The following is a 19410-nucleotide window of genomic DNA, read 5'->3' as shown; positions in this document are numbered from 1 at the left end:
TTGTATATGAATTCACAAGCTGGCTCATATTTGACCGTTTGTGAATTGACTTTTTATGAACTCGATTATAAAATATTACCATGAATGTAATTTATTTGATTAAAATTATATAATTTTAATGTTACCTTATATAAAATGTTACAAATACATTCACTTTATATAAATTATCTACATAATTATATTTATAACTGATTTGTTTTAATTAAAATTATAATTAATTAAAACCAGTTTAACCAAAACTATAGTAATTTTGATAAAGAAAATAGAAGAACGAAATAGAACCCTGATTTCAAGAAAATAGAACCCTAAACACAATCAAAATAATTTTACTCCTCTACTGCTTTTTCCGTTCGCCGCCGTTGCCAGTGTTACCGGACCCTTCGATTATTTTCTTCGTCGGAAATCTTCAATCATTAACCTTTTATTTACCCGCAAATTATTTTCACTCATCTTTTGCAATTACATCAACAAATTCTCGAATTTTGATGAATGGTAAGTTGTTGTTTTTTAACTCTCTTGGATATATTTTTTCCCGTCTTGTTTAATGCTTTTTGTTATTTTTAGTATTAATTTTATTTTTTTTATTTGATGATTTTTGTAGGAATGCATCCAAGTTGAGTATAGTGGTGTAAACTTTTTTGAAGTAGTTATGTTGAACTATAGTAAGATCAAGTCAAGTCTTGATTAGTGCATTTTAAACCATTTTTTCAGGTATGTGTTATTTTCTTTGCTGCAAAAGAGTTACTGTTTTCATAATGTTTGTGTTTGTGAATAAGTGAATAGGTTATATGTTTTTAAGCAGTAAAACTTACATGATTTTTTGGAATATTTGTTATTAGATAAATCAAGAAATTCGGTTTTGATGGATTTGTTCAAAATCGAACCTAAGAATCTTGACTCGAGTATGTCATCATCTTCCGAAGCCATCAATATTCCACCGAAGAGAGTTCGTGTGGAGTTCAATCCCGATGATCTCATTGTCGATCCCGGGGTTCGAAACAATATTGAAAGTTACGATGTGGCAATTAGAGATCAAGTTAGGATGGAGTACTTGTCAAGAGGTCCGTGTCAACCATATGATTATGGATTTCCTAAGAAAAAACAAGGGAAAAATATGAGAAGTTTCCAAGAATCATGGTTCATAAGATTTCCTTGGTTAGAATATAGCATTGAGAAAGACTCTGCATATTGTTTTTATTGTTATCTCTTTGCTCGTCCTACTTCTAGAAGTGCAGCTTTTACGAGTAAAGGGTTCAACAATTGGAAAAAGGCAATTGAAGCTTTTAATGAACATGCCGGCGGAGTAAGCAGTGTTCATAATAGTGCAAGATGTGATAGTGAGGATTTTCAAAATCAGCAGCGAAGCATGTCGCTTGCTTTGATAGTTCAAAATCCTGAAACAGAAGTTACATATCACATGCGTTTGAAAGTAGTGTTACATGTTGTTCGCTTTCTTCTATTACAAGGTCTTTCATTTCGTTGTGATGGATTTGGTTGTGATGAGTCTTCTATCTTCCCAAACAAGGGCAATTTTCTAGAGATGATGATATGGTATGCAGATTGCAATGAAAGTGTGAGAAACATTATCGGTGATAATGTTGACGATTATAACCAAATGACATCTCGCCAAACTCAAAAAGAATTGGTTAATTTGTGTGCTTCACAAACAACATCCGTCATGCTCTCTGAACTTGGAGATAGTAATTTCTCTATTCTTATTGATGAAATCTGTGATGACTTTGAGCAACACATGGTGGTAATTTTGAGGTTTGTGAATAAAAATGGTGAAGTAATTGAAAGGTTTCTTGCCATTGAGCCTATTAGTGACTTTTCTTCTGGTTCTTTAAAAGCAATTTTGGATGCATTATTTGCTCGACATGGTTTATCTATTTCTAGATTACGTGGTCAAGCATATGGTGAAGTATCCAATATGAGGGGAGAAGTTTATGAGTTGAAGGCTCTTATTCAAAATGAAAATCCTTTTGCCTTTCATTTTCATCACTTTGCCCATCAGTTACAGTTGGTGGTTGTTTTTGTTGTGAAGAACATCTTTGCTGTTTGGGACTTATTTACTTATACAACTATGATTGTGAAGACAGTTGGTGATTCTTCTAAAAGAAGAGACCCATTACAGCAAAAAAAACATGAGGACATCTTAAAGAGATTAGAGGCAGATGAGATTTTCTTAGGAAGGGACAAATATCAAGAGACTAATTTTGTGAGACTATGTGATACTCGTTGGGGTTCATATTATGTAACTTTAATCCGGTTGATGTCCATGTGGGATTCTGTCTTGTGGGTGCTTGAAGAAGTTCATGAAGATGGTTCTATTTTTGAAAATTGTGATTCAGCTGGCAGTTTGATAGAGAAGATGGAAAGTTTCCAGTTTGTGTTTGTTTTGCATTTGATGGTTAAAATATTGGGTACAACAAATGATTTATCAAATATCTTGCTGCAGAATGATAGGAGTATTGTTAGTGCCTTGAAGCTAATAGAAGCTTTGAAAGAAGCGTTACAAAAATTGCGAGAGGATGGGTGGGATGCTTTGTTACAAGAAGTTGTCATCTTTTGTCACAAGATGCATATTCCGGTGCCTGATATGGAAGAGCAATTACCACGTTCTCGGCGTCGGGAGCAATCAGTAACCTATTATCATCATTATCACAATGAGGTTTTCCTTGCAGTGATTGATTTGCTTGTTGTAGAGGTGAATAATAGGTTCTCTGAAACTAGCAATGTGCTGTTAGGATACATTTCATATCTCGATCCAAGAAACTCTTTTGCTAGATTTGATCATCATAAATTGATATGCTTTGCTAAGCTTTATTCAGATGATTTTTCTTCTACCGATTTATTCATCTTGAGAGATCAACTTGAGACGTACATTTGCGATGTGAGAAAAAGTTCTGATTTTACGAATTGTCATGATCTGGCTAGTCTTGCAATAAAGATGGTTCAAACTTCCAGACACTTATTATTTCCATTGGTTTATCGCTTGATTGAGTTGGCTTTAATTCTACCGGTGGCTACGGCATCCGTTGAGAGAGCTATTTCATCAAAAAAGATTATCAAAACAGAGTTATGCGACCTGATCAAAGATGAATGGATAAATGATAGGATGGTGTGTTACATTGAAAGGAGGATATTTGATGCAACCGATGATGAAGACATTTTACAGCATTTTCAGAATATGCAATGTGGCTGAAATGGTGAAGCTTTTGATTAAATTATGTTATGATTATTTTTGTTTAGATTTTCCTTTAAGTGATGAGTTTTTTGATTTGGAAGCTATCTGCCTCAACTTAATGAAGTTTTAATATCTTTTATTTGGCTTCATTTCTGTTGGCAATTTGGTTATCTGTATTGCTACCCGATTTTGGAATTAATATGTTTGACATGTGTTTATTAGTGGATTAACTGAATCTTCTATATAAAATGTGGATAGCCTCACAAATTGTACTGTCAATGGTTGACGATGAGTACAGTAGAAGAAGTGTTGTTTCATAACATGCCATAACAACTGTTAATTCACTCGTCTTTGTCTATCTATAAAATCTCTAGATGTTTATCTGTAAAGGTTACTTCTTCTTCCAGTTATGACAGGCCTCTCAAAAGACATGTTGATGAAGGGAAGGAAAGGGACAGACCAAAACCTCCTCTGTTTATAATAGGTTGTTTCGCAATCTGTAACTGTCATTGCTCTCAGTAGTCTTTATTTTCGTCGATGTTTTCATGCTTTTTATGCAGTTGTGTGGATTTTTTTGGAGAATTGATAGTCCATTGAGTTTTATTTTTTTCAATAAAAGTTCTGCAATTTCATCTTTTTATGCTTTGCAGATAGCATGGTTATGGATGCTGACATTGATCATTGTGAAGTTTGAGGGTTACTTTAAAATGAAATATCGAAAGCCTACAAGGAAAAGGCATTGGTATTGCACCCTGATGACCCAAATGCTAATGCTAACTTTCAAAGGTTGAAGTCTTCATATGAGATTCTCGAAGACGATAAAGAACTAGTTTTCTTTTAGAAGTTTTGCGTCTGGTACTAAAGTCTGACATAGTGAAGTTGTGTCTTCACGTTCAGGTGAAGCAATGCTAGATTCTAGTCATTGCCTCTTTGATCTCGAACTATGGATAAAAAAGTAAAAAAGCTGAACTGCAATTTTATGACAGCAGCATAGAACTATTCTTTTCTGGTATTATGATGTTTCACTGTGTTTTTGTTTCTTGGACACTCTTTGGTTCGCTTCTGTATTTCTGAGTTTCGAACAACGTATTTATATGAATTGAACAAGCAAGATTCTAAAATCGAGATAGAGATGTGTTTTGAACAATGTCGGGTAGTCAGTAATGTAATGTCTGCCGGTTGAAATGTTTAGGTAATTGAGGAATGATTGAAGTTGGTTTATTTGGCATATTGCTGAGTTTGGCACTTCTGAATTTTACTTACTCAGGTGGCAAACTGAATCAAACTTTTGCTTTCATTTTAAAATCGAACCGAACTAAATTTTATAAGTAATTCAAATCTTTCAAACCAATCGGTTTCTTTGGATTTTTTTCAGTTTGCTTGTATCAAAATCGAACCGAATAGAAGTTATTAGTTTCATTTAATTGTTCAGGCTGGTTCGGCTTTTGTAAATGCGATTAATATGTGTTTGTTGTTGGATATGCAGGACAATAGATGTAGTTGTCTTCCAGAATACGGTTTTATGAAGAGCCAAAGAATGTGCATTTGCCGATGTGGGCCTAGCCTGAATGGTTAAGGCGTCTCTAAGTGCATCGAGAGGTTGTGGGTTCGAACCACGCCTCGGTAACTAACAACTAACATGAGATTCTAAAGAGTCGATTTCCACCTTTGATAAAAAAAAAAGAATGTGCATTTCGTAAGAGAACTGCCCAGCTTGCAAATTTGTGCATATGAGTGGCTATATATTAGACATAATTACTAAAAGCTTCTCAGATTAGATGATAATTGTCAGTTCATTCTTAATTTTTTAAAAAGAGAATTATTTTTATTATATATTAATTAATTGTTATTTTCTTTGGAAAAAGTCGATAGATATAAAAATTTAGTTTCAATTTCTATTGCCTTTCATTTTGCAGGTTTTGACATACACACACACACACACATCACTCCACCTCCCTCCCTCCCTTCCTCTAACCTTTTAAAAAACCAATTAACCCATTTTTAATCAGTATATTTCAATTTTAGCCAATCGTTTATTCTTTTTCAATTCTAACATTTTCAAATATTTTCAATTCTAACCAAATTTAATCATATTTTATTTGAAAAACACTTATTAGAATTTAAAAGTTATTGACGAAATGATCATAATTGGAACAAATTGAAAAGTACTTGGTGAAAATGGGTTAAAGTTGGTGTTTTGAAAAGTTTGATTATAATCTACCTCATTTGAAAGAGTTTGATAATTTTAAGACATTAAGCCAAAATTTAATGTGAATATTTAGATATAATTGTAAAATTTAAAAGGTTTGGTCGTAATTGATAAAAAATGCAAAAGTTTTAATTTAAAAAAATTGTTAGACCTCATTTCGAGTATCTTTTTAACTTTATAAATTCTTATTAAAATTAAATTTCTTACATTTTTAATAATTTTTAATATTTATAAATTATTTAAATATATAAATCTTGATAAAGACTATTATTGCAATTTTATATGTCTATTTGTAATTGTATGGGATAATGTATGATAACTTAACAGAATCATCGAGATAACTAATACAGTTAGAGGATTCATATTTTTTTTTATAAAATATAATTAAAAATTAAAAATTATTAAGATGATTATTATTTTTTTGAAAAATTATTGAGATGATTATTAGAGTGAGAGTATTAATTAAAACAAACTATTTATAAAAATATGTTTTATTTAATGTTCTTTTATTTTATGAAATATAATTAAAAATTAAAATAACTATTAGTGTTAGTGGTAAGGTTCGATTTTTAACTCCGATCCTTAATGCTTGTTTTGTTTTAAAGTGGTATATAATGTTACAAAAAATGACAAAATGTACCCTTTGATTCCGCAGATTTTATTTTCACATCCGCAGATGTGTACGGCATATAGTATACATGTGAGATTTATTTCAATTCAAACATGAATGGTTTTTTTTATTTGGAACTTAATATTATAAAAAAAATTATTTTATTTTTAGACTTAGTTAATTGAATGATTTTATCATTTAAGTAAAGAAAATAATAAAAATTAAAAAATTGGTGTACAATTGAAAACGGAAAATTCAAAAGTGGTATAAAATTGACAACTTTTCAACGTTAGGGTAGAGTTGAAAAAAAATATAAAGGTGAGGGTTTTTTCAGTGATTAGGCATATTAATTATAAAATTAAACTTTCACTAATTATAATAAATGAAATAAAAAAATTAAATTATTAAATTAGTTTTATATAATTTACTTGTAATTTTATTTTATGGTTTATGTATTTGGAAATGGCTCCTTTCAAGTTCAAATTCCCTCCATTTTTTTTAAGTTCAATTAGATTTTTAACATTTAAGCAAAATGACTTTTAATTTCTTCAATTTGATCATTTTATTTAAATATCAAACATCTAAATGTACTTGAGAAAAATGAATGAAATTTTGGACTTGAGGTGATCCAGTCTCATATTCGGTTTTGGATGATTTTAGCATTAAATACAAAACTATGTGCAAGCCGCTAATACGTAAACTAATTGAATTATATGTAAATATTACAATCTGAGAAATAAAGATTTATACCATTTGTTTAAAGTAATTAAACTAATATAATTATGGAAAGTTATAATTAAATAGATCACTTTTAATATTTAACTAGCAATCGGTAAGTCATTTATTTTAAATTGACGAGTCACGCTATAAAACAACACGTAAAATTATACTAGTCTATATTACATTTGGTGATGGGGAATACTTATAAACAAAAGTTTAATATCTTAAAAATAACAAACATTTACATTTTGTGATCAATTATAATCAAATTTTTCAAAAAAAGTTTAACTCGTTTTGTAGGTTTGAGTGCTAATTTTATCTAATTTTGAAATTTAATCAATTTTGTTGTCAATGTGGAAACCACTTATAGGACCTGAATTTTATATAAAAAAAGTGATTATTTACTTATAATCAACGCACTCCCAAAAACAGACTAAATTAGGCGATTGCGAACAGTTTTATTATTGTTGATCTCAAAAGAAAAAGTTTGATATTTTGAAGATATTTGTTAACAAAAATAATAATATTTAATTGTAGTATACTATTTCGATGTGTAAAACATATATCTTTTTGTTTAAATTCAAATGATTCGATAATGTAATTTAGCATCTTTTACTAAAAAACTATGAATTTACCTTTTTAGATCTTTGTTAAGTTGATGGAGTAAGTTATTTTTTGATGGAGTAAGTTATTTTTTTATTCTATCTTTTATTCTATTCTTACAACGATGGTAAACAAACCGAAAAATTTATGAGAATTTGTTAATCTAAACAACTTGACCTTGAACTTCACTTTACGTTGGTATATATATAAATAATTTAAATTTGAATATAATAGTGTTCGACTTGTTTACATTTGCATATAATGAGCTAATTTGTGTATGTATAAATACAAAATAGCTCGTATATGAGCTTGAATATTAGGTAATAATTCTTTTATTTGTTAAATAGTTTTAAAATTATATTTTTTAATTAAAATTAAAATTAGACTTAAAACTATGTTTAACCAAAACTATTGTGATTTTGAAAAGAAAATAAAAGCTTTGGAAAATAAGCACTCTTTGAAGAAAATAGAAGCCAAATTCTCATAACACAAACAATACTCTGCCAGTGATGCTATGTCCGCCGGCCGCCGTTGCCTGATCGGAAATCTTCAATCTTTAACCTGTTATTTACCAAGAAGCTATTTTTTTCTTCAAATTTGTGAGCTTCTAACAGCAACCCGCAAGTTATTTTACTCATCTTTTGCAATTGCACAATCAAATTCTGATGAATGGTAAGTTCATTATATAGTAAGATCAAATCAAGTCTTGATTAGTTCTTTTTAAAGTATTTTTTTCAGAAATGTGTTATTTTATTTGCTGTAAAACAGTTGCTATTTTGTATGAGTGAATTGATGAATTTGTTTTGTGAATAAGTGAATAATTATATGTTTTTAATAAGTAAACTCACATGATTTGTTTGGAATATTTGTTTTAGATAAATCAAGAAATAAAGGTTTGATGGATTTTTTCAAAATCGAACCTAAGAATCTTGACTCAAGTATGTCATCATCTTCTGAAGCCATCATCAATATTCCACAGAAGAGAAGTCGTGTGGAGTTCAATCCCGATGAACTCGTTGTCGATCCGGGGGTTCGAAACTATATTGAGAGCTATGATGTGTCAATTAGAGATCATGTCAGGATGGCGTACCTGTCGAAAGGTCCGTGTCAACCATATCGCTTTGATTTTCCTAAGAAAAAACAAGGGAAAAACATGAGGAGTTTTCAAGCAGTATGGTTCAGAAAATTTCCGTGGTTAGAGTATAGCGATGAAAAAGACTCCGCTTATTGTTTGTATTGTTATCTCTTTGCTCGTCCTTCTTCAAGAAGTACAGCTTTTACGAGTAAAGGGTTTAATAATTGGAAAAAGGCAATTGAATCTTTTAATGAACATGTTGGCGGAGTTAGCAGTATCCATAATAGTGCAAGATGTGATTGTGAGGACTTCCAGAATCAACATCAAAACATGTCGCTTGCTTTGATAGCTCAAAATCCTGAAATGGAAGTTACTTATCACACTCGTTTGACAGTAGTGTTACATGTTGTTCGCATTCTCCTGTTGCAGGGTCTTGCATTTTGTAGTGATGAGTCTTCTATCTCTTCAAACAAGGGAAATTTTCTAGAGATGATGACATGGTATGCGGACTGTAATGAAAGTGTGAGAAATATTATTGATAGTAATGCTCACGATTATAACCAAGTGACTTCTCCCCAAATTCAAAAGGAATTGGTCAAAGCTTGTGCTTCACAAATAACATCAATCATGCTCACTGAACTTGGAGATCGTAATTTTTCCATTCTTATTGATGAAGTTTGGGATGAGTTCATGAAGCAACAAATGGTGGTATTCTTGAGGTTTGTGGATAAGAATGGCGAGGTAATTGAAAGGTTTCTTGCCATTGAGACTATTGGTGACACTTCTTTCGGCTCATTAAAAGCAGTATTTGCTCGTCATGGTTTGTCTATTTCTAAATTACGAGGTCAATCATATGGTGGAGTTTCCAACATGAGGGGAGAATTTAATGACTTGAAGGAGCTTATTCGAAATGAAAATCCTTTTGCCTTTTGTATTCATCACTTTGCCCATCAGTTGCATTCGGTGGTTGTTTCTGTTGCTAAGAACATTCCGGCTGTTTGGGACTTATTTACTTATACAAGTATGATTGTCGACACAGTTGGTGATTTTTCCAAAAGAACAAATGCATCTGAGCAAAAATATCATGACATCTTGAAGAAATTAGAGGCAGATGATTCTTTAATAGGGAGGGACAAATATCAAGAGACTAGCTTTGCAAGGCCATCTGATACTCGCTGGGGTTCGTATTATGTAACTTTAATTCGTTTGATGTGCATGTGGGATTCAGTTTTGTGGGTACTTGAAAAAGTTCATGAAGATGGTTTTCTTTTTGGACATAGGGAATCAGCCGGCAGTTTGATAGAGAAGATGGAAAGTTTTCAGTTTGTATTTGTTCTGCATTTCATGCGTAAAATATTGGGTACGTCACATGTTTTGTCAAATAGCTTACTGCATCGGAATATTGCTACTGCAATGAACCTAATAGATTATTTCAAAGAAGTGTTACAAAAACTGCGAGAGGATGGGTGGGATGCTTTATTACAAGAGGTTGTCATCTTTTGTCAGAAGATGCATATCCCGGTGCCTGATATGGAAGAGCACTTGCCAATTCCAGGGCGTTCTCGGCGTGTGGGGCAAACGATAACCTATCATCATCATTATCGTAATGAGATTTTTCTTGCGGTGATTGATCTGCTTGTTGTGGAGATGAATAATAGGTTCTCTGAAACAAGCAATGTGCTATTAGGATACATCTCATGTCTCGATCCAAGCAACTCTTTTGCTAGATTTGATCAGCATAAATTGATTAGTTTTGCTATGCTTTATTCTGATGATTTCTCATCTACTGATATGTCCATCTTGAAAGATCAACTTCAGACATACATTTGCGATGTGAGAAAAAGTTCTGATTTTACTAGTTGTCATGATCTTGCTAGTCTTGCAAGAAAGATGGTTCAAACTTATAGGCACTTGGTGTTTCCATTGGTTTATCGCTTGATTGAGTTGGCTTTAATTCTACCGGTGGCTACATCATCCGTTGAGAGAGCTGTTTCATCAATGAATATTATCAAAACAGAGTTACACGACATGACGAGAGATGAATGGATAAATGATAGGATGGTGTGTTATATTGAGAGCGGGATATTTGCTGCGATTGATGATGAAGATATTTTACAACATTTTTAGAATATGCAATGTAGCTGATATAATGAAGCTTTTGTTTAAATTATGTTATGGTTAGTTTTGTTTAGATTTTTCTTTATGTGATGAGTTTTTGATTTGGAAGTCATGGAGCTTAACTTAATGAAGTTTTATAACATTTTATTTGGCTTCATTTTTGTAAGAAATTTGGTTCTCTGTACTGGCACCTCTAATCTTGGGATTAACATGTTTGACATGTGTGTATTAGTGGATTAACCATTGAGTTTCGTCTTTTTATGCTTTGCAGATAGTCTTGTGGTTATGAATGCTGATATGGATCATTATGATCATTGTGAAGTTTGAGGGTTACTTTAAAATGAAATATCGAAAGCCTACAAGGAAAAGGCATTGGTATTGCACCCTGATGACCCAAATGCTAATGCTAACTTTCAAAGGTTGAAGTCTTCATATGAGATTCTCGAAGACGATAAAGAACTAGTTTTCTTTTAGAAGTTTTGCGTCTGGTACTAAAGTCTGACATAGTGAAGTTGTGTCTTCACGTTCAGGTGAAGCAATGCTAGATTCTAGTCATTGCCTCTTTGATCTCGAACTATGGATAAAAAAGTAAAAAAGCTGAACTGCAATTTTATGACAGCAGCATAGAACTATTCTTTTCTGGTATTATGATGTTTCACTGTGTTTTTGTTTCTTGGACACTCTTTGGTTCGCTTCTGTATTTCTGAGTTTCGAACAACGTATTTATATGAATTGAACAAGCAAGATTCTAAAATCGAGATAGAGATGTGTTTTGAACAATGTCGGGTAGTCAGTAATGTAATGTCTGCCGGTTGAAATGTTTAGGTAATTGAGGAATGATTGAAGTTGGTTTATTTGGCATATTGCTGAGTTTGGCACTTCTGAATTTTACTTACTCAGGTGGCAAACTGAATCAAACTTTTGCTTTCATTTTAAAATCGAACCGAACTAAATTTTATAAGTAATTCAAATCTTTCAAACCAATCGGTTTCTTTGGATTTTTTTCAGTTTGCTTGTATCAAAATCGAACCGAATAGAAGTTATTAGTTTCATTTAATTGTTCAGGCTGGTTCGGCTTTTGTAAATGCGATTAATATGTGTTTGTTGTTGGATATGCAGGACAATAGATGTAGTTGTCTTCCAGAATACGGTTTTATGAAGAGCCAAAGAATGTGCATTTGCCGATGTGGGCCTAGCCTGAATGGTTAAGGCGTCTCTAAGTGCATCGAGAGGTTGTGGGTTCGAACCACGCCTCGGTAACTAACAACTAACATGAGATTCTAAAGAGTCGATTTCCACCTTTGATAAAAAAAAAAGAATGTGCATTTCGTAAGAGAACTGCCCAGCTTGCAAATTTGTGCATATGAGTGGCTATATATTAGACATAATTACTAAAAGCTTCTCAGATTAGATGATAATTGTCAGTTCATTCTTAATTTTTTAAAAAGAGAATTATTTTTATTATATATTAATTAATTGTTATTTTCTTTGGAAAAAGTCGATAGATATAAAAATTTAGTTTCAATTTCTATTGCCTTTCATTTTGCAGGTTTTGACATACACACACACACACACATCACTCCACCTCCCTCCCTCCCTTCCTCTAACCTTTTAAAAAACCAATTAACCCATTTTTAATCAGTATATTTCAATTTTAGCCAATCGTTTATTCTTTTTCAATTCTAACATTTTCAAATATTTTCAATTCTAACCAAATTTAATCATATTTTATTTGAAAAACACTTATTAGAATTTAAAAGTTATTGACGAAATGATCATAATTGGAACAAATTGAAAAGTACTTGGTGAAAATGGGTTAAAGTTGGTGTTTTGAAAAGTTTGATTATAATCTACCTCATTTGAAAGAGTTTGATAATTTTAAGACATTAAGCCAAAATTTAATGTGAATATTTAGATATAATTGTAAAATTTAAAAGGTTTGGTCGTAATTGATAAAAAATGCAAAAGTTTTAATTTAAAAAAATTGTTAGACCTCATTTCGAGTATCTTTTTAACTTTATAAATTCTTATTAAAATTAAATTTCTTACATTTTTAATAATTTTTAATATTTATAAATTATTTAAATATATAAATCTTGATAAAGACTATTATTGCAATTTTATATGTCTATTTGTAATTGTATGGGATAATGTATGATAACTTAACAGAATCATCGAGATAACTAATACAGTTAGAGGATTCATATTTTTTTTTATAAAATATAATTAAAAATTAAAAATTATTAAGATGATTATTATTTTTTTGAAAAATTATTGAGATGATTATTAGAGTGAGAGTATTAATTAAAACAAACTATTTATAAAAATATGTTTTATTTAATGTTCTTTTATTTTATGAAATATAATTAAAAATTAAAATAACTATTAGTGTTAGTGGTAAGGTTCGATTTTTAACTCCGATCCTTAATGCTTGTTTTGTTTTAAAGTGGTATATAATGTTACAAAAAATGACAAAATGTACCCTTTGATTCCGCAGATTTTATTTTCACATCCGCAGATGTGTACGGCATATAGTATACATGTGAGATTTATTTCAATTCAAACATGAATGGTTTTTTTTATTTGGAACTTAATATTATAAAAAAAATTATTTTATTTTTAGACTTAGTTAATTGAATGATTTTATCATTTAAGTAAAGAAAATAATAAAAATTAAAAAATTGGTGTACAATTGAAAACGGAAAATTCAAAAGTGGTATAAAATTGACAACTTTTCAACGTTAGGGTAGAGTTGAAAAAAAATATAAAGGTGAGGGTTTTTTCAGTGATTAGGCATATTAATTATAAAATTAAACTTTCACTAATTATAATAAATGAAATAAAAAAATTAAATTATTAAATTAGTTTTATATAATTTACTTGTAATTTTATTTTATGGTTTATGTATTTGGAAATGGCTCCTTTCAAGTTCAAATTCCCTCCATTTTTTTTAAGTTCAATTAGATTTTTAACATTTAAGCAAAATGACTTTTAATTTCTTCAATTTGATCATTTTATTTAAATATCAAACATCTAAATGTACTTGAGAAAAATGAATGAAATTTTGGACTTGAGGTGATCCAGTCTCATATTCGGTTTTGGATGATTTTAGCATTAAATACAAAACTATGTGCAAGCCGCTAATACGTAAACTAATTGAATTATATGTAAATATTACAATCTGAGAAATAAAGATTTATACCATTTGTTTAAAGTAATTAAACTAATATAATTATGGAAAGTTATAATTAAATAGATCACTTTTAATATTTAACTAGCAATCGGTAAGTCATTTATTTTAAATTGACGAGTCACGCTATAAAACAACACGTAAAATTATACTAGTCTATATTACATTTGGTGATGGGGAATACTTATAAACAAAAGTTTAATATCTTAAAAATAACAAACATTTACATTTTGTGATCAATTATAATCAAATTTTTCAAAAAAAGTTTAACTCGTTTTGTAGGTTTGAGTGCTAATTTTATCTAATTTTGAAATTTAATCAATTTTGTTGTCAATGTGGAAACCACTTATAGGACCTGAATTTTATATAAAAAAAGTGATTATTTACTTATAATCAACGCACTCCCAAAAACAGACTAAATTAGGCGATTGCGAACAGTTTTATTATTGTTGATCTCAAAAGAAAAAGTTTGATATTTTGAAGATATTTGTTAACAAAAATAATAATATTTAATTGTAGTATACTATTTCGATGTGTAAAACATATATCTTTTTGTTTAAATTCAAATGATTCGATAATGTAATTTAGCATCTTTTACTAAAAAACTATGAATTTACCTTTTTAGATCTTTGTTAAGTTGATGGAGTAAGTTATTTTTTGATGGAGTAAGTTATTTTTTTATTCTATCTTTTATTCTATTCTTACAACGATGGTAAACAAACCGAAAAATTTATGAGAATTTGTTAATCTAAACAACTTGACCTTGAACTTCACTTTACGTTGGTATATATATAAATAATTTAAATTTGAATATAATAGTGTTCGACTTGTTTACATTTGCATATAATGAGCTAATTTGTGTATGTATAAATACAAAATAGCTCGTATATGAGCTTGAATATTAGGTAATAATTCTTTTATTTGTTAAATAGTTTTAAAATTATATTTTTTAATTAAAATTAAAATTAGACTTAAAACTATGTTTAACCAAAACTATTGTGATTTTGAAAAGAAAATAAAAGCTTTGGAAAATAAGCACTCTTTGAAGAAAATAGAAGCCAAATTCTCATAACACAAACAATACTCTGCCAGTGATGCTATGTCCGCCGGCCGCCGTTGCCTGATCGGAAATCTTCAATCTTTAACCTGTTATTTACCAAGAAGCTATTTTTTTCTTCAAATTTGTGAGCTTCTAACAGCAACCCGCAAGTTATTTTACTCATCTTTTGCAATTGCACAATCAAATTCTGATGAATGGTAAGTTCATTATATAGTAAGATCAAATCAAGTCTTGATTAGTTCTTTTTAAAGTATTTTTTTCAGAAATGTGTTATTTTATTTGCTGTAAAACAGTTGCTATTTTGTATGAGTGAATTGATGAATTTGTTTTGTGAATAAGTGAATAATTATATGTTTTTAATAAGTAAACTCACATGATTTGTTTGGAATATTTGTTTTAGATAAATCAAGAAATAAAGGTTTGATGGATTTTTTCAAAATCGAACCTAAGAATCTTGACTCAAGTATGTCATCATCTTCTGAAGCCATCATCAATATTCCACAGAAGAGAAGTCGTGTGGAGTTCAATCCCGATGAACTCGTTGTCGATCCGGGGGTTCGAAACTATATTGAGAGCTATGATGTGTCAATTAGAGATCATGTCAGGATGGCGTACCTGTCGAAAGGTCCGTGTCAACCATATCGCTTTGATTTTCCTAAGAAAAAACAAGGGAAAAACATGAGGAGTTTTCAAGCAGTATGGTTCAGAAAATTTCCGTGGTTAGAGTATAGCGATGAAAAAGACTCCGCTTATTGTTTGTATTGTTATCTCTTTGCTCGTCCTTCTTCAAGAAGTACAGCTTTTACGAGTAAAGGGTTTAATAATTGGAAAAAGGCAATTGAATCTTTTAATGAACATGTTGGCGGAGTTAGCAGTATCCATAATAGTGCAAGATGTGATTGTGAGGACTTCCAGAATCAACATCAAAACATGTCGCTTGCTTTGATAGCTCAAAATCCTGAAATGGAAGTTACTTATCACACTCGTTTGACAGTAGTGTTACATGTTGTTCGCATTCTCCTGTTGCAGGGTCTTGCATTTTGTAGTGATGAGTCTTCTATCTCTTCAAACAAGGGAAATTTTCTAGAGATGATGACATGGTATGCGGACTGTAATGAAAGTGTGAGAAATATTATTGATAGTAATGCTCACGATTATAACCAAGTGACTTCTCCCCAAATTCAAAAGGAATTGGTCAAAGCTTGTGCTTCACAAATAACATCAATCATGCTCACTGAACTTGGAGATCGTAATTTTTCCATTCTTATTGATGAAGTTTGGGATGAGTTCATGAAGCAACAAATGGTGGTATTCTTGAGGTTTGTGGATAAGAATGGCGAGGTAATTGAAAGGTTTCTTGCCATTGAGACTATTGGTGACACTTCTTTCGGCTCATTAAAAGCAGTATTTGCTCGTCATGGTTTGTCTATTTCTAAATTACGAGGTCAATCATATGGTGGAGTTTCCAACATGAGGGGAGAATTTAATGACTTGAAGGAGCTTATTCGAAATGAAAATCCTTTTGCCTTTTGTATTCATCACTTTGCCCATCAGTTGCATTCGGTGGTTGTTTCTGTTGCTAAGAACATTCCGGCTGTTTGGGACTTATTTACTTATACAAGTATGATTGTCGACACAGTTGGTGATTTTTCCAAAAGAACAAATGCATCTGAGCAAAAATATCATGACATCTTGAAGAAATTAGAGGCAGATGATTCTTTAATAGGGAGGGACAAATATCAAGAGACTAGCTTTGCAAGGCCATCTGATACTCGCTGGGGTTCGTATTATGTAACTTTAATTCGTTTGATGTGCATGTGGGATTCAGTTTTGTGGGTACTTGAAAAAGTTCATGAAGATGGTTTTCTTTTTGGACATAGGGAATCAGCCGGCAGTTTGATAGAGAAGATGGAAAGTTTTCAGTTTGTATTTGTTCTGCATTTCATGCGTAAAATATTGGGTACGTCACATGTTTTGTCAAATAGCTTACTGCATCGGAATATTGCTACTGCAATGAACCTAATAGATTATTTCAAAGAAGTGTTACAAAAACTGCGAGAGGATGGGTGGGATGCTTTATTACAAGAGGTTGTCATCTTTTGTCAGAAGATGCATATCCCGGTGCCTGATATGGAAGAGCACTTGCCAATTCCAGGGCGTTCTCGGCGTGTGGGGCAAACGATAACCTATCATCATCATTATCGTAATGAGATTTTTCTTGCGGTGATTGATCTGCTTGTTGTGGAGATGAATAATAGGTTCTCTGAAACAAGCAATGTGCTATTAGGATACATCTCATGTCTCGATCCAAGCAACTCTTTTGCTAGATTTGATCAGCATAAATTGATTAGTTTTGCTATGCTTTATTCTGATGATTTCTCATCTACTGATATGTCCATCTTGAAAGATCAACTTCAGACATACATTTGCGATGTGAGAAAAAGTTCTGATTTTACTAGTTGTCATGATCTTGCTAGTCTTGCAAGAAAGATGGTTCAAACTTATAGGCACTTGGTGTTTCCATTGGTTTATCGCTTGATTGAGTTGGCTTTAATTCTACCGGTGGCTACATCATCCGTTGAGAGAGCTGTTTCATCAATGAATATTATCAAAACAGAGTTACACGACATGACGAGAGATGAATGGATAAATGATAGGATGGTGTGTTATATTGAGAGCGGGATATTTGCTGCGATTGATGATGAAGATATTTTACAACATTTTTAGAATATGCAATGTAGCTGATATAATGAAGCTTTTGTTTAAATTATGTTATGGTTAGTTTTGTTTAGATTTTTCTTTATGTGATGAGTTTTTGATTTGGAAGTCATGGAGCTTAACTTAATGAAGTTTTATAACATTTTATTTGGCTTCATTTTTGTAAGAAATTTGGTTCTCTGTACTGGCACCTCTAATCTTGGGATTAACATGTTTGACATGTGTGTATTAGTGGATTAACCATTGAGTTTCGTCTTTTTATGCTTTGCAGATAGTCTTGTGGTTATGAATGCTGATATGGATCATTATGATCATTGTGAAGTTTGAGGGTTACTTTAAAATGAAATATCGAAAGCCTACAAGGAAAAGGCATTGGTATTGCACCCTGATGACCCAAATGCTAATGCTAACTTTCAAAGGTTGAAGTCTTCATATGAGATTCTCGAAGACGATAAAGAACTAGTTTTCTTTTAGAAGTTTTGCGTCTGGTACTAAAGTCTGACATAGTGAAGTTGTGTCTTCACGTTCAGGTGAAGCAATGCTAGATTCTAGTCATTGCCTCTTTGATCTCGAACTATGGATAAAAAAGTAAAAAAGCTGAACTGCAATTTTATGACAGCAGCATAGAACTATTCTTTTCTGGTATTATGATGTTTCACTGTGTTTTTGTTTCTTGGACACTCTTTGGTTCGCTTCTGTATTTCTGAGTTTCGAACAACGTATTTATATGAATTGAACAAGCAAGATTCTAAAATCGAGATAGAGATGTGTTTTGAACAATGTCGGGTAGTCAGTAATGTAATGTCTGCCGGTTGAAATGTTTAGGTAATTGAGGAATGATTGAAGTTGGTTTATTTGGCATATTGCTGAGTTTGGCACTTCTGAATTTTACTTACTCAGGTGGCAAACTGAATCAAACTTTTGCTTTCATTTTAAAATCGAACCGAACTAAATTTTATAAGTAATTCAAATCTTTCAAACCAATCGGTTTCTTTGGATTTTTTTCAGTTTGCTTGTATCAAAATCGAACCGAATAGAAGTTATTAGTTTCATTTAATTGTTCAGGCTGGTTCGGCTTTTGTAAATGCGATTAATATGTGTTTGTTGTTGGATATGCAGGACAATAGATGTAGTTGTCTTCCAGAATACGGTTTTATGAAGAGCCAAAGAATGTGCATTTGCCGATGTGGGCCTAGCCTGAATGGTTAAGGCGTCTCTAAGTGCATCGAGAGGTTGTGGGTTCGAACCACGCCTCGGTAACTAACAACTAACATGAGATTCTAAAGAGTCGATTTCCACCTTTGATAAAAAAAAAAGAATGTGCATTTCGTAAGAGAACTGCCCAGCTTGCAAATTTGTGCATATGAGTGGCTATATATTAGACATAATTACTAAAAGCTTCTCAGATTAGATGATAATTGTCAGTTCATTCTTAATTTTTTAAAAAGAGAATTATTTTTATTATATATTAATTAATTGTTATTTTCTTTGGAAAAAGTCGATAGATATAAAAATTTAGTTTCAATTTCTATTGCCTTTCATTTTGCAGGTTTTGACATACACACACACACACATCACTCCACCTCCCTCCCTCCCTTCCTCTAACCTTTTAAAAAACCAATTAACCCATTTTTAATCAGTATATTTCAATTTTAGCCAATCGTTTATTCTTTTTCAATTCTAACATTTTCAAATATTTTCAATTCTAACCAAATTTAATCATATTTTATTTGAAAAACACTTATTAGAATTTAAAAGTTATTGACGAAATGATCATAATTGGAACAAATTGAAAAGTACTTGGTGAAAATGGGTTAAAGTTGGTGTTTTGAAAAGTTTGATTATAATCTACCTCATTTGAAAGAGTTTGATAATTTTAAGACATTAAGCCAAAATTTAATGTGAATATTTAGATATAAT

At 31.2% G+C, this 19410-nt stretch overlaps 3 protein-coding genes across 5 annotated transcripts; all 3 read left to right on the top strand.

Annotated features, from left to right (window-relative positions):
* The first annotated feature begins 249 nt into the window (after nucleotides 1-249).
* On the top strand, nucleotides 250-4308 carry LOC126670458 (uncharacterized). 3 transcript variants are annotated; one of them, XR_007638734.2, is made up of 5 exons: nucleotides 250-492; nucleotides 602-711; nucleotides 840-3209; nucleotides 3595-3671; nucleotides 3838-4308. XR_007638734.2 is itself a non-coding variant. In XM_050364195.2 (4 exons), the coding sequence occupies exon 3, from the start codon at nucleotides 863-865 to the stop codon at nucleotides 3203-3205; it is 2343 nt and encodes a 780-aa protein (XP_050220152.1). In that variant the 5' UTR covers nucleotides 250-492; nucleotides 602-711; nucleotides 840-862; the 3' UTR covers nucleotides 3206-3209; nucleotides 3595-4308. The 3 variants fall into 3 exon arrangements, 2 of the variants coding, with proteins under 2 accessions (XP_050220152.1, XP_050220151.1); XM_050364195.2 differs by having other exon boundaries at nucleotides 3595-4308; XM_050364194.2 differs by having other exon boundaries at nucleotides 840-4190.
* Nucleotides 4309-7745: 3437 nt separating this feature from the next.
* Nucleotides 7746-10740, top strand: LOC126670457 (uncharacterized). The gene is made up of 2 exons (XM_050364193.2): nucleotides 7746-8001; nucleotides 8205-10740. The coding sequence occupies exons 1-2, from the start codon at nucleotides 7995-7997 to the stop codon at nucleotides 10529-10531; spliced, it is 2334 nt and encodes a 777-aa protein (XP_050220150.1). The 5' UTR covers nucleotides 7746-7994; the 3' UTR covers nucleotides 10532-10740.
* A 3973-nt stretch (nucleotides 10741-14713) lies between these two features.
* On the top strand, nucleotides 14714-17708 carry LOC126670456 (uncharacterized). The gene is made up of 2 exons (XM_050364191.2): nucleotides 14714-14969; nucleotides 15173-17708. Exons 1-2 carry the CDS (start codon nucleotides 14963-14965, stop codon nucleotides 17497-17499), a joined length of 2334 nt encoding a protein of 777 aa, XP_050220148.1. The 5' UTR covers nucleotides 14714-14962; the 3' UTR covers nucleotides 17500-17708.
* Nucleotides 17709-19410: the final 1702 nt, after the last annotated feature.

This window comes from Mercurialis annua, linkage group LG2 (assembly GCF_937616625.2).
Source record: "Mercurialis annua linkage group LG2, ddMerAnnu1.2, whole genome shotgun sequence".
Taxonomy (NCBI): Eukaryota; Viridiplantae; Streptophyta; class Magnoliopsida; order Malpighiales; family Euphorbiaceae; genus Mercurialis; species Mercurialis annua.
The sequence above is the reverse complement of the archived record's forward strand: the minus strand, read 5'-3'. Positions and strand labels throughout refer to the sequence as shown.

Excerpts from the sequence above, each read along its gene's own strand:
- LOC126670458 (XM_050364195.2), top strand. The coding sequence starts at position 863 with ATGGATTTGTTCAAAATCGAACCTAAGAATCTTGACTCGAGTATGTCA.